At 38.5% G+C, this 15,879-nt stretch overlaps 1 protein-coding gene across 9 annotated transcripts in view; it reads left to right on the top strand.

The window, feature by feature from the left end:
* Window positions 1-15,879, top strand: part of PPP3CB (protein phosphatase 3 catalytic subunit beta) — a 67,911-nt gene that overhangs the window by 36,901 nt on the left and 15,131 nt on the right. For 6 of the 9 annotated variants that reach the window (XR_013346706.1, XM_077822665.1, XM_077822662.1 and 3 more), the window contains 4 exons: window positions 2,665-2,790; window positions 9,974-10,051; window positions 13,152-13,236; window positions 14,123-14,220. Coding sequence is in view for 8 of the 9 variants with exons in the window: in XM_077822665.1 (XP_077678791.1) it covers window positions 2,665-2,790; window positions 9,974-10,051; window positions 13,152-13,236; window positions 14,123-14,220 (387 nt within the window). In the remaining variant the exon portion in view is untranslated. The remainder of the gene's footprint in view (window positions 1-2,664; window positions 2,791-9,973; window positions 10,052-13,151; window positions 13,237-14,122; window positions 14,221-15,879) is intronic. The other 3 variants (XM_077822663.1, XM_077822669.1, XM_077822667.1) reach the window with 1 other exon arrangement.

The following is a 15,879-nucleotide window of genomic DNA, read 5'->3' as shown; positions in this document are numbered from 1 at the left end:
AGAATTCGACAGCAGACACGTTAAGCAGACACTTTTCTTGGGAGCACGAATGGGAAATGAAGATGTAGTCCTCCAATCCATATTCCAACGATGGGGATCTCCCCCCTTCGACTTGTTCGTATCCCCAACAAACCGCAAATGCCCACTATTCTGCTCGAGAGCAGAGATGGGATCCCGATCACGGGGAAATGCCTTCCTCATCCCATAGGATGCAACACTCATGTACGCATTCCTACTGATCCCTTTGATTCCCCAAGTAATACGCAAGATACGAATAGAAAAGGCTAAGGTCATCCGGATAGTCTTGATGTGGGCCAGACAGGCCATGTTCTTATCATTACCCGATACACATGGCGATATGCGCCCCACGAGTTCTCCCTCTTTGGGCAGACCTTCTGTCACGGAACAATAGTTGCACTCTACACCCAAATCTGGAGAAACTTCTACCTGAAAGCGTGGCTTCTGCATGGTTCCATTATGGTGAGTTAGCCTGTTTGGAAGAAGTCAAACACGTATTACTAAACGACAGGAAATCAACCATGCATAAAAATTACCCTCAGAAATGGAAAAGATTCTCCTCATGGTGTCAAGAAAAACAGTTGACTGCCACTACAGCACCACTAGTGCTGGACTACAAATTGGAGTTAAAACGTTCGGGTCTTGCAACAAACTCGATCAAAGTGCATCTCGCGGCCATTACAGCATTCAGTCATGGGATCAAAGGGACCTTGATATTCGTGCATCCAATTACTAAACCCTTCCTCACCGCTCTACAGAACATTTACCCAGAGGTTCGCCAACCCACTCTGGCATGGGATCTAAACCTGGTATTGAAATGCATCACCAGACCGCCATTTGAACCTTTAGTCACCTATTGCTTACGCCAGACGAATAAGTGAGATAGGGGCCCTTTTGGCTGATCCTCCCTACACAATATTCTTAAAGGACAAGGTCACGTTACGACCCCACCCAAAGTTCCTACTGAAAATATCGTCACCCTTTCATATAAACCAACCAATTCACGTTCCCATGTTTTACCATAAACCACACGGGAATCCAAATGAAACCATTGTGCATATATTAGGTGTTAGACATGTGTTAGGCTTGGTTCTGTCTAATTAGAACACTTTCTGAAAGTCCCTGAGACTGTGTCCATGACCGAACGTTCAAAAGGCAGTGCTATATCCACTCAGACTATCTAAATGGATCTCCACCTGTATTCAACAATGTTACCCAAACACACAATACAGAACCTCCTGAGAACATCAGATCCCATTCTACATGCTCTGTATTGACCTCAATAGCATTTCTAAACAATGTACCTGTAAGAGACACATGTAGAGCGACTACCTGAGCCTCTGTCCATATGTTTACTGATCGTTATGCAGTCATTCAAGGCCTGATGCCATAATTGGCCTAACTGTACTTGCCTCTACAATACAAGCGAACCCAAAGTCCTTCCTAACCTCTGAGGGGCATTGCTCTACAGTCACCTGAAGTGGAGCACCCACAGGGACATCTCTCAAAGAAGGAGAGGGTTACTCACCTTGTGCAGTAACTGAGGTTCTTCGAGATGTGTTCCCCTGTGGCTGCTCCACTGCCCACCCTCGTCCCCCTTACTTTGGAGTTGGCAGTAAGGACTTCACAGTAGAGAAGGAACTGGAGGGATCGGGCTGCGCGCACTCTAGATGAGGCAGCAACGGCACCATGAGACATCTACTGCGCACGCATGACCTGTACAGATACTGCTCCTGTAAATCTCTAATACTTGAAGTGAAGCACCCACAGGGGGACACATCTCGAAGAACCTCATTTACTGCACAAAGTGAGTAACCCTCTCATACAGATTGTTACACCCACTGAGTGCTTTCCAAACTGGCTGGGATGCTCTGTGCTCTCAGGAGTTCACATTGTAAATACAAGCTGAGAAATAGAGGTTAGAGGCAGAGGAACCAGTAGTAGGCAATTTATATACGAGTCAGCTCAATTCGTGGCAAGCCACACTGTAAAAGTAAGCTTTCAAATGTGGACAGGGCAGGGACCATGCAGATGAGCTATGGGATGTAGTACCATACTGTGTGGAAGGAGGCATGGAAATAATTGTAAGAGAAGCTAAAACAGTGGGACAAAGTTGGAGGCAGGTGGAGGGCAGCCTGAGGCTTGACAAGGCATTGTAAGTAAGGAGGGTACAGAGGTAGGCAGAGCTTTGAAGGTGATGAAAAGAAACTGAAATTTGATTGTGAATGTTTAGCCAGTAGTCAGTTGATTTAAAATGTGGAATAATAAAAAATCTGGAGCCAGTTATACTGTTGTTTTTGAGTTGAATGTTTGTGACAATACCTGAAATGGCACTTTTAGTAGTTTTTCCTTTGTGTCCATTATTAAGTTAAGTATCAGTGGAATTTCGTATTCTCCTTAAAATGTACCTCTTCTAAATTGCAACATAAAGTGATTTTTCATATAACAAAGTTCTCTGTTAGAAATATGTTCCATTGTAATCATGAGTGAAGGATCATAGTGTCTCTTGCATATATTTTTACATAAGGTGTAATATAACCATACATATGGGAAAAGATAATCGAATCTTCCTGATGATTTTGTTTTTATTATACTTAGTGTTAAGGATAAAAATTCTTGCCTTAATTTCTAAATGTTGTTTTGCAGCTGCTGTGTTAAAATATGAAAATAATGTGATGAATATTCGACAGTTCAATTGTTCTCCACATCCTTATTGGTTGCCAAATTTTATGGATGTCTTTACGTGGTCATTGCCATTTGTTGGAGAAAAAGGTAGAGAACTATGCTGTACAAGCAAACTCATAAAGTCTTTGTGTTTTGTATGGGTGTTGCAGGTTTATATTTACCTGAGAGAAATTAAGTGTATGACTTCTCTCAAGGAACTATGTTCATCATTGCCACCTACTCCTTTGTTTGTCTAAGTAGGGCGCAGACTTGTGAACGCTTGTCCCAAAAGACCTTTTGCAAGGTTTTGTAAGTCCCCATGTGAAAGTGCTGTAACATATCCATGAAGGATGGTGATCTGGGACATGAGGTAGTCTACAGCTGTTGGTTCTCTGCTCCCCCTGCTTTTGGCTGAGGTAGCTTGATTTTTGTCTGATGGAGCAGAGGAGGGAATGGAAACGTTTAGAAGAGATTAAGGCACTTGTCTGCATAGTTTAATGAAAACCGCCTTCTTTCTGAAGTATCTCTCTGAATCAACACACAATTTCAATAAACTGTTTCCACTCTACAGAATAATTTACTTTCCTAATCTTAATTGTGTAGAATTCTTAAATATTGTCTAGTTATGATGGATGTTCTTTTAACTTTCTGTAATGCTCAGAAGATTTACCTTTGATGAAGGGCAATTTACATATCATTGTTCTCCTAAAATACAATTTAATAGATATCCCCGTTCACCTCCCTCCCTCCAGAGCTGGTAATTTTAAATTTAGGACAATTGGGCTCCAGGTAGGTTTAAGTAAAAATCAGAGCAGTCATGGTTGGACATTAGGTTGTCCTATTTAAAGTCCCACCAATATATGCTATAGTACCTTGGTGAAGGGGTTGTAGAAACCTCTTCAAATGTATCTGAAAAGTACTCCTGAGACCAGTTGCATAAACGCAGGACTCTAGATTTGGGTTAATAATACCTTCTGAGGGAAATTGCAATCAGATGGTTTAGACTTTTTTTTAATATGCTCAGTGTATGTAGCAAATTACTTTATGGATTTCAAATAAAAGAAAGAGTAAGAGTTGGAAGGAGTTTTCTGTTCATATGTAATTATGTGATGAAATCTAAATGTTAAGAATCGTCAGTTTATATAGTGACCTTTTGGACAATTGATTATTAAGTACAATAAATGTATAGTTCTTATTTATACAGTTTGTAGGACACTTAAGTGGTGGCTGCTGCTCATGAAAATGTGGATTATTTTTAACCTTTCAGTGTTTGGGAAATTACTTGATTTTGATTACTTGAGAGGCTGGTAGTTAGATAAGGTTGCTATTAAACCAGATTTTTTTTGTTCAGCCAGCATATGCTCACTGCTGCAACCACAGTGCAGGTTAGTAAAGGCCCTTGTATTTTCTTTCTGTTGGCTTTCAGAAATGCACACACTTTGACATTTTAACCAAAGGTTAAATCTGACTTTGCCAATTGGAAGAAATTTATGGCAAAATCCATTTTAAATTATCATAGTGTTTGTGAGAAAACAAAGACAGTGTGGTCCATTGCCTTTCTACTATTGTAGATAAATTTTGTGTACTTGTAAAATTGAGTTTCATTTTAGACCATAATTAAAGTTGAGAAAATGCCAAAATATAAATGATCTCCATTTTACTGTTGACCATTCTGAATTCTTGATATAGAAAAAAAAACTGTTTAAAGAGGCATTTTCAATATACATTTAAAAAATATATTACATTTAAAAAGCCATGTACACGGGACCCTCGCTAGAACGCACGTCTGTATAGCGAGAATTCGCATATAATGTGGTCATGGCCATGGATCCCAAATTTAATTAATTGCAATTCATTTTAATGTGGTCCGCGCTATAACGTGGTCCCCATGTTAATGCGGTACTGCGCATGGATCCCAAATCCCGCGTTCTAGCGGGGGTCCGGTGTACTTGGTTTTGGCTGGCTGATATTGCTTTTGGGGCTGTCCATTCTTCAATCAGGAGACCCGAATCAGGATCACTTTTGGGGTTCTTGCTCACAGGCTTTGTTACCCAGGGTTTTCAGAACCCAGAGCAGTGATATCTTACCTGTTTCAGGCAGTATAAGCAATAAAACAAGTGGGGACATAGCTCCCCTTCTGATAAATGATTGATACAAACAAGAGTACTTTTATCTAAAACTGCTCTTTATTAGGTCTCAAGTGCATACACACACACACAAGCTGTAGCACAGGGGTTGGCAACCTTTGAGAAGTGGCGTGCCAAGTCTTCATTAATTTACGGTTTTGCGTGCCAGTAATAAATTTTACATTTACAGGGGGCCCCTGACAGAACCCCAGACCGGCAGCCGGCTGAGTGGTGCTGGCGCCCGGGACCCCAGCTGGGGCCAGATGGCTACAGGAGAGTGATAAAGGCAGATATATTAGCCCCAGGTTAAGCAGGTCCCTTTTCCCTGGGTAAGGTAATGGGCAATTCCAGAACAATCAGGAACTTGCTGGAACCAGTTAAGGCAGACAGGCTAATTAGGATATCTGGAGCAAATTAAGAAGCTGGTAGAATCAATTAAGGCAGGCTAATCAGGGCACCTGGTTTAAAAAGGACCTCACTTCAGTCAGTGAGGGGCATGCAAGAAGCTGAGAGTGAGAGGGTGTGCTGCTGGAGGACTGAGGAGTACAAACGCTATCTGGCATCAGGAGGAAGGTCCTGTGGTGAGGATACAGAAGGTGTTGGGAGGAGGCCATGGGGAAGTAGCCCAGGGAGTTGTAGCTGTCACACAGGTGTTACACACAACACTGTAGACCGCTGTGATCCACAGGGCCCTGGGCTGGAACCTGGAGTAGAGGGCGGGCCCGGGTTCCCTCCATCTGCCCCCCAACTCTCTATTGGATACAGGAGGAGTTGACCTGCACTGTGGGTCCCACCAGAGGGGAAGGTCCCTGGCCTGACCCACTAGGTGGACCAGCGGAGACTGTGGGGATTGTTCTCCTTCCTTTTCCCCATGCTGGTCAGTGGTGAGGTTAGCTGAGTGAACAGCAGGTTTGAGCCACTAGGAAAAGTGGCCAAACTGAGGGCTGCCGTGAATCTCTGAGGCAAGCAGATCCGCCAATAAGTGCAGGACCCACCAAGGCAGAGGAGGAACTTTGTCACACTAATTTAAATCACATAACTCATAGTGACTCCTAGTGGATCACCATAGTAAGCCCTGATGGATCACCAATTCTCCTAGTTTCAGCAACCTACTCATTTCTTATCAAAGCATTTCTAGTCATAACAATAATAAAATTTGTGTCAGGCACCTAAAACCAAGGTTGGCTGTCCAAACGTTCTTTCCATTTTGATTAGCAGAACTGCAGACATGCAGCTGCCCGGCTATGCTCCTGGGCCTAAAATTATTCCTAGCTATGTGATGTTTGATTTTCAGCTAGCAGTAACTGAACACACAAAATAGCTGACTGCTGCAGTACTGTCACATTCTGGGGTAACATGCAAGAACGTCAGATTTTGGGTTACAGCTTTGTAGAGAAGGATGCTGTAATAGTTGTGCTGTACTTGAGCCATGCTGCTCATTTGTTTTAATGTAACTGTTGGCATTTTTTTAAAAAAAAGCTAAACTCTCCCCAACCTTGATATTTCAAAGTGTTTGTGTGGTTTCTAAATAATGCATAGAAAATGTCTCTCTCACCCTACCCTATACATGCACTCACTTATGCATACCTCACCATTGATATGTAAGGATATACAGAGAAGGGTATGAAAATTTAATGAGGTATATGGTAACTTTAAAAAAATTACATGAAGAGTGGTAGCACATCTTTGTGTTGAATTGTAGAGGATTTTTGGGTCAGGGAATGTCTTTTTATAAAATGTGTAAACATTGGGCTCTCTGAATATTTTAAAAATATAATAATGGGAAACCCTGATGCAGAAAATCAAACTTTCTTCGTCAGTTTTTAAGTCTGCCTCTTGCCTTAAATTATTAGCAGAGGATTTTGCATATTTAGTATGCCTAAAGTAGTGTAATGTTGTTTAAATTTACTTTTAAAATCTGTCAGAGGAGTTTACGTGTCTGTTGTCCCACAGGAACAAATGTGGAAATTCTGGACTATGAGTCTTTGTGATTTAAAGGACTTCTGTTGTATGAGAGTATAATGTATCTTATCTTACACAGTGCCAAGCACATTGTAGGCACTTTGCAAATAACAGTAAATAATGCTGTAATTTCTCTAATACGTATTTGTTGATGTACAATTACATTGCACTCTATTTAGGAAATATATTACTTATTTTCCTTTTATGCTGCCTTCTACATTTATGAGGAAGTAATGGTTGACTGTGTGTAATTTCACATTTTACATACAATGGATATATTCAGAGCTTAATTTACTTTTTTAAACAGCAGTGAAACATATTTATAACTGTGCATTAGGGGAATATTTGTAGAGCAATTGGTAAAACTATTCAGTCCTTAAAAGGATTTACAACTTTAGTTGGTATCAAAATATAGGTGTTTCATTATACTTCCACAACGTGTTTCCTTTTAAAACTACAGTATTTGCATTGGCAAAAGTTAAAAAATGAGACTTGTACATTTTTATATATTAAGGTATGTCCCCATACTCTTTCATAGTGCAGGTTCAAAGCTTTGTTGTAGTGAAGTTGTGTGTGTGATTGTTGCCGGTTAAAAAAACAAAGTGACAGATTTAAAGAAAAAATAATTACTAAGACTCTAGTGAATTGTCAGTCACACTTTGGACCAGTCTCTCACTAAATGTCAGGGCCAGATCCTCTGTGTAAATCAGCATAATGCCAGTTTGCCAGTAAACTGACTGGGCATCTGGACCTCTCTATCTTTGACCCTGATAATGTGTGTTTTCAGTTATACCACTAGTACAGTTTGAGGCATATGACGAGCATTTCTCAATTCCCCCAATCACTGACTCAAGAAAGTTGAGAGGTAAGGTGCGGGAGAATAATAATTCATTGCCCATTACTTTCATCTTAAATTTCTTGCAAACTGTCAAGCCATTCTGCTTACAAATATGTTTGGGGAGACAAGGTGGGTGAGGTAATATCTTTTATTGGACCAACTTCTGGTGGTGAGAGAGACAAGCTTTCGAGCTACACAGAGCTCTTCTTCAGGTCTGAGTGCCTTTCCCGAGTGTCACAGCCAAGTACAAGATCGAGCTGATAGTTTAGCATAAATAGCACATATCTGTTTGATCTTGCACTCAGCTTTAATGCTCTGGGAAAGGCACTCAGACCTGAAGAAGAACTCTGTGTAGCTCGAAAGCTTGTGTGTGTTCTCTCTCTCCATTAAAAGTTGGTCCAGTAAAAGGCATTACTTCACCCACTTTCTGTCTCTCTAATATCTAGGGACTGATATGGCTACAACAACACTGCATACAAACATGTTTGACTTTTGACAAATGATCTTTCTTTACTCTTGAGATTCTTTTAATGAGAGTACCTACTACTTGGGTAAAGACTGTGGGTTTTTTTGTTGCTCATTAAGGTAGATTGTCTTGGTTGAGAAAATTAAGTTTGTTGTTGTAGAATTTGTGCAAGGGGATTTCTCTTTAGGTTAGTCTACACTGCACACTGCCTTTAAAGGAGTGTAGAGTCCATACATTACATCCAGAGTTAGATGGGTATAAATAGCAGTCTAGGCAGTGAGGCACTGCTTAGGCAAGTAGAGTAAGGACATACCTGAATCTTGTGAGTATGACTGTACCCAGACATGTACACTGTTCACCCAAACAGTGTGCCCTTGCTGCACCTCACACTGCTATTTTTAGCAGTGTAGTGCCTCTCTGCTAGGGTCTTTCCCCACTGCAGGGTAAGACTCAAGCAGTGGGGAAAGGCTCCCTGCTGCTGCTGCAGTAGCCTTTCCCCAATGCAGGGAAAGGCACCTGGAGTGGTGAGCTACCAGAGCTGTTGCTTACTGCAGGGAAAGGTTCCAGCAGTTCCCTGTGGTGGGGAAAGACTTTGGGAGCAAAGAGCTGCCAGAGATTTTCCCTGCTGCAGAGAAACATTCCAGCAGAGGGGAAAGGCTCTGGTAGATTTTCCCCGCTGCTGAGCCTTTCCCTGTTGCCTCCCTTCTGCCCTAGCACCTTTTTACTAACATGTGTAGGTACACACTGCAGTGTGGGTGCAGCCTGATTTTTGCTGCTGAATGTAGTTACACATACCCTATGCACTGCTGCTAGCATTGTGCCATGTAGATTAGCCTTTGTTTGCTAAGTAGTCAGTGAAGCACCATCTGAAATGATTTGATTTAGCTTGGCTTCATTAGCTGATACAGTAATAAGTACTAGAGAGATCCCTAAAATGATTTGTCATTTTATTAATATAGGGTATTCCAAATTCATGTGAAGAGTTCCCCATACACTTTAAAGATCATTTGAAAATCTGCTTAATGCTTTTTTTCTCTTCTGTGTGCCTTCACTAAATACTTTGAAAGGTTCACAATTTTCTTTTTTTTTTCTTGTAATTTATACATTTGCATGGAATTGCAAGGTAACTTCCTAAAAGAGTAATTGTAGCAGATTCACAGCTTTTTACATTAAAGACACTCTTTTCGAGCACTTGAAAGGGGTGGTCCATCATGCTTTTTAATAGAGCAAGGTGTTTTTGCTTGTAGTGTCCATTAATATTTCTATCAACTGAAAAATAATGTTGGCATTTATCCATGTCACAAACATAAAAAATATTTTTAAATATTGGGTTCCATTTCCCCTACTGGTTTTCTCTCTCATCCCTTCTCCTGTTGCACCATGTTGTGGTTAATCAGGGAGACTGGAAATCTCATCCTCCAAAGGCTGCATTTAGAACCACTTTTTATTTTAATGATACTAGCTAACTGTTCAAAATTTAGTCTGAATTGATCAGCTTTTGTACAAACTACAGCTGAGAGTTTATTGGTTTCTCATCAGATTCAAGATTGCTTGAATGTAGAAATATCATTACTTATGAAAGGAGATCCTTTCTAAAAAGAACTAATTCTGGACCATGGGTGTGGGAAAAGAGGGAAGTCTGTGATGCTATTCCAGCACTCTGTCTTTGAACAGTGGTGTTACCTTAGCATCATATTTTATGTTACATTCCATGAATATACACATTAGGAAAAGTGTGTCTGTCTGGGAGAGCATATTGCTGAGCAGCTGAAAAAAATACATACTGGGGTGGGAAATTTTGTCAGCCATAAGTGCAGACAATTTGTTACACCTCACGTATGAATTAATATATATAGCAATGTACAGTCAGTTAATTCATTATTATTCTTTTCAACACAGTAACAGAAATGTTGGTGAATGTTCTGAGCATTTGCTCTGATGATGAATTAATGACTGAGGGAGAAGATCAATTTGACGGTAAGGTCACCTTTATATCTCAAGTACTATATTTTCATGGGAACGTTTCTATAGTAGTGGTTGAGACTTTGACCAATTGTATTATATGTTGGAAAAAATTATATTGTCTTGGTTTTTTCTTTAGATAGTATTTTTATATTTGTAATATAATATAATCTTGTTAAATAATATTATTTACTGTACTGTTCAACAAAACATCTTCAAAAATTCCTAGAATTTACTTTACCTGAAGAATAGAGTTGATTTGATACTACACTTGGATAAACAGTAATTGTTATCTAAAAACCCTTCTTGATGCTGTCTCTGTTTTTGGGGCTTCAGAATTTAATCCTTACTTATTATATTAAAAACAGTAACAAATAAATTTGTACAGTAGATAAAAACTGTATTTTCATGTCTTGAAGGTTTTGATTATCTGTATGAGCTACCTGAACTTTCCTGGCATTTATGTTGTTGCCAGAAACTTGAAAATTAAAAATACAGCCCTAGGTCCTGATCCTACAAACACTTCAACATGCAGTGTTACTCACATGAGTAATCCTGTTGCATTTGGGGTGGGGTGGGGGTGGAATACTCACATGCTTAAGTGATTTATTTCATTCTCTAAAATGGCAGGCTTTCATTTAGTTTCTCCAGCAGAGACTCACTCAGCATTTATTATGCTCCCTCTTCAGTCCAGTAGTTGAACTATTTCCTAATTTTGATTTTTTTTGTATTTTTTATCTCCTCTCCTTTAACAGTTTCTTTGCTTGATGTATTCTATCTTCTCTTCATAAATAGATTCTCCGAATACTTGACAAATTTTCCTTGTTTATCAGAATTGTAAAATGTATCCAACATTTTCCACTTTTTATCCAACTAATTTAAGTGTGGCAATTTTTAATTTCCTTCACTTTTCTTTTCCAAATTCATTCTTTATTAGCACTTCCAGGTAAAATACCTTTGGGTTTTTTTTTAATTTGTCTCACTCACTTTTTTCTCCATCGTTCACTTCTTTTTTTTTTTCTGCACTCTATCTGAAGTACAACTCTCATATGGCAATAAAAAAGGTACAGATCAGACAGAATAGTAATGTTTTGAAATATGACTTCATAGATCCATAGTATGAATGTTAGTAGTACAGAACACATTTATATACTGATATACAGATGTAGAGTTTTTGTTTTATTCTCAGTGTGTTAAAAATATTTATAAAGATTTGTATTCATGTAATCAGAAGTCCTATTCCAAGACATTTGTCTTTCTGTGCATGAAAATTTCTCCTTTCTTCCATTCCTCTTTTTTACTGAATTTCATTCTTTTATCTGTCTCTAATATTTTATCTTTGGACCTGCATGTGTAGGGAGCATTCAGTTTGCATTGTTCTTTACAATGATTTTTAGTGTGAACATTTTACTTCAAAATTGTGCATGAAATATGTTTAGAAAATGTTCCAAAATCTTGTTTGTATGGTACATTTAGCGTCTTCTAACTAGTTTTACATGGAAAAAAGTAATATGTATGCTGTGCAGTTTTACAGAGGTGTTGATATGATGGTTGAAAATGGATCTATTAACTTAAATCTATAGTAGCTAACAAACATTTTCCCAGATCCCAAACTGTAGACACTTTTTTGTTCAGAAATATTTTTGATTAGATTATATGATCATTTGTTCAACAAAATATTTGAGGTCTGTACCTGTCATTAGCAGGAAATATTTTAAGTAGTAATGAACACATCAGTTTCATGTGGTATTTATAATAGTTATGTGGATCTCTTGGAGAATAATAATATTGCTAAATGTGTTTCAGATTAATAATTGTATTGCACTTGGGTTGTGGAAGGTGTGGAATATATAATATAGCATTCCAAGTTCACCTTCCACCTTTTGGCCTGCCTTGCTTGAGTGCAACATATGGCTATGTCTCCATGTACCACAGTGTGGATGATTTCTTCCCCAGATGATTGAATATTCAGAGGAGACTTTGGAAGTGACCATAGCTTTAATGGTGTTGATCTCTCCATTTGAGGGTCAACAAGGGAAAGAAAAAACTAGCTGTGGGGCCTTCCTTCTGCCCACAATAAACTAAACCAAAATAAATGGTAGGGATGAGGAGGGAGCTCCTGCGCTGTAGCGGAGCAAAAGGAGGTAGTGATGGCCCTCCTTTTCCCACTCCAAAGCCTCCTTGGTAATTTTTGTTTGCATTTATATCTTTCCCAACCAATCTGTCACTCTCTTCTGTGGAACGTGCAGCATTTATTCCAGTCCTTTGGTAATGGTAATTCCTGCAAATGGTGCAAATTTACAAGCAAAAATAGATAGTCCCTAGAATTGGGAGGTAAAGGAATCCTCACCTATTCCAGCTGACTCTGCAGACCTCTGCCACTGAACTCTTTGGTTTTGTTTTGTGTGTGTGTGTGTGTGTGTATGTGTCTGTCTGTCTCTCTCTTTGTGTGTGTGTGTTGTTTCGGAAGCCTATGCAGAAAGGCTGTCTACCCTTGACTAGTTCAGTCTGGCAAAGAATCAGTACCAGAATGGTGACCTTTTATGTCTTGTACATGTCAGCTGCCGCTATGTTGTGCTGGTAGGGCTTGTAATTGATTCAGGTATCAGTGAAGAATTTAGTAATCGAAAAGCCATGAGAATGAAACGTGATAGTTGTGAAAGCTACAGTATCAGTAGTTTTGATAACTAGATTTTGTGGATGAGGCATTGGTTTTACTGGCCTCTTAAGGTGAGCAAGGCCAGGTTTATAATCAGCAAAAAGAAAAGGAGTACTTGTGGCACCTTAGAGACTAACCAATTTATTTGAGCATAAACTTTCGTGAGCACGAATGCATCTGATGAAGTGAGCTGTAGCTCACGAAAGCTTATGCTCAAATAAATTGGTTAGGCTCTAAGGTGCCACAAGTACTCCTTTTCTTTTTGCGAATACAGACTAACATGGCTGCTACTCTGAAACCTTTTATAATCAGCGCACACTTAAATGTTTTGGGTGTTGGACTTCTCTTAGGAGAGTAGTTGAATTTACAAAGTTGAACTGAATTAATAGAATAGTATGTTGTATAGAATTGTGGCCCTCTTCATGAGCTTGAGACCTACTTTTATTCCATTGAAAGTAGGTACAGCTGCAGCACGAAAAGAAATAATCAGAAACAAAATACGTGCAATTGGCAAGATGGCAAGAGTCTTCTCTGTTCTGAGGTAATTACACATTCTGTCTCTCCCCAATAACCCTGTTAAATTGGAAGAGAAAAATCTAATCCAGGCCATGGGATGTGAAGTGTTCTTTATGCAGACCCATAAGCAATAGCTTAGTTAAAATTCTGGCTTCACAGGTTGTTTTAAAAGATTGTTAGTTTTGGGGTATTTGGAGAGAAAATGTTTTTATTTTGAAAGTTATCTTTGAGACCTAGAAAAAGTAGAGCATGTCTCTCTTTTTAATCAAACAGCTAATTACTGTGTCCTAATTACAGATGTCTGCCTGTCCGTACCTTATGAACAGATATCAAAATGACAGTTGTATAACAAAGGGAATTGGGGCTGGTTAGGAAAATGTCATGAAGCTCAGGATTATTCTGTCACAGATTTTAACACAGTATACTTCTGTAGCTGCCTATGATTCGGGCATAATCAAATTTACTCCAAAGTGTGCTTTTGCCCAAAAAACAACATAGCTCAAATAGGTATTATTGTTCAAACTTGATTTCCTCCCCCCGAAGACTTACAGAATCTTTGGGCCAGACTGTGAGCCACTTGATCACACTGATGAGCTGTTACTCTTAGGGGTAGTTTAATTAAAGCAAATAAGACCACGCATGTAAAAAAGGGGCAAGCAGTCTGTCCGATAATTATTTTGCATATGTATTCAGTTCTAGACAGAGGAAAAGACAGACCCGGAAACTAGTATCTAGCAGATTATTTCTTCTCCAGGTTGGAAAGTTTGCCCATTGTTAATCCTTTGAAGTTTGAGCTGTGTTAAATCGTGACATGGAAGAAACAGCAAAATATATTTTTCCTTATTTTATTTAAATTCTTATTTAAGTGGCTTTATAGTAAAGAAACTGTCATTGCTTTTCTTCCACTATAGGGAGGAGAGTGAAAGTGTGCTGACACTCAAGGGTTTGACTCCCACTGGAATGTTACCTAGTGGAGTGTTGGCCGGAGGACGTCAGACGCTACAAAGTGGTAATGATGTTATGCAACTTGCTGTGCCTCAGATGGACTGGGCCACATCTCACTCTTTTGCTAACACTACACATAATGCATGCAGGGAATTTCTAATGCTTTTCAGTTCTTGTCTTAGCGGCTGAGATAAACATAGTGTTATATGTTAATCAGGCAATGTGAAATGGATACCTAACCAGGGTATAAAACTAAAAGCAAATATTTAGTAGTGTTAGACCAGTATTGTCAGTCTGAGCTTCCTTAATTTAAAAACTTTCAGGTGGCACAAGTGTCTCAGTTGTGGGGTGACTGTATAGAGCTGATAATGGAATCTAGAGTCATTTGGGCATTACATTACAGAAAGTGCAATGTAATTCTTCGTTTTTTACTTGTCCACTTTTCATTTAAATAGTTTTATTACAGAGATGTTACTAGTTTAAATTTTTAAATGTCAAATACTTCTTTGATGCTAGTATTAACAAACAGCTGCAGGCTGCTGAGCTTTGTTTTTCACTTCATTGACAGATTGACGTGTGCTGTGTTTTGTACCCTGGGAATTAATGCCAAAGTTTGTTCTTTGTGTTGTTTGTCAAATGTTCTATGTATAATTGACTTCCTTGAATTGTCCTTGTAACATGCTGTTTCCTTCCTCTGCAGATGTAGCTGCTTTCTTAAATCTGTCTGTCTCTCTCTAGGTATAGCTGTATGTCTGTATAAGTGTTAAAAATTAAACCACTCTCCCAGCTACTTGTCTGTCTCTTGATGTAGAAGCAACGGTGTAGCACCTTGTTTTTGAGGCTTGCTGCATTTCCTGCTGCACATTGTCTGTGCATTTTGGAGATTAATGTAATTGAAAATATTCAGTAATTGTTATAAAATCAGTTGAGAATAAAGGGATTGAATTTAAATCTTGTAAGTAAGTCAAAATCAAAGGGTGTTAAGTGTGCATATATTTTTGCATGAAAATAAAAAACGCTACACGAAATATACCTGTAATCTGGCTCATTGAATATTTTTTTGTTTTTGGTTTTTTTTTGTTTAAACATGGAATCAACTTTTCAGAAGACCATAACAGATTAACTAGGCATAGGAGAAATGTTATGAAACTCTTACAAAATATATCAAAAGGATGAAGTCCAAATTTATGTTCATTGTGGTGGATAATTAAAATATCAGGTTGGAAACTGGACTTCACACGTGCAGCACTCTTAAGCATAAATTACTTGAATGCATTCCAACTTTCTGTCTTGGGCATTTGTATAGTACCAAACACTATCTGGGCACTGATTTCTAGCAGTATTGAACAATTTTAATATATGAACAGAATCACATTTTTACACAATCTATTTTCCAAGAGTAGCTTCTTTTGTCATTTTGAAATTTAGATACTCATAAAGAAAAATTCAGAAATTTCAAATCAGGTTTTTTAAAAACCTTTTATTGAACTTTCAATTAATTTATCAGAGTTCTTCTTTAATAGTTTTGAAATTTAAATGTCACATTTTTAAACTTTTTGATGGGTTCATGATTTCTACAGGTTAACTTTCTATGTTCTATTTATGTATGTTATTGTTTTGTGAATGTTGTCTATAACTAATGGTGTCTGTTCCTCAATCCATCCAGAGCATTCCAAAAGAATATATTATAGTTTTTGTATTTTTGTTGATTAGTGAGATACTT

This window comes from Eretmochelys imbricata, chromosome 7, assembly GCF_965152235.1.
Source record: "Eretmochelys imbricata isolate rEreImb1 chromosome 7, rEreImb1.hap1, whole genome shotgun sequence".
In the NCBI taxonomy this organism is placed as follows: domain Eukaryota; kingdom Metazoa; phylum Chordata; order Testudines; family Cheloniidae; genus Eretmochelys; species Eretmochelys imbricata.
The sequence above is the reverse complement of the archived record's forward strand: the minus strand, read 5'-3'. Positions and strand labels throughout refer to the sequence as shown.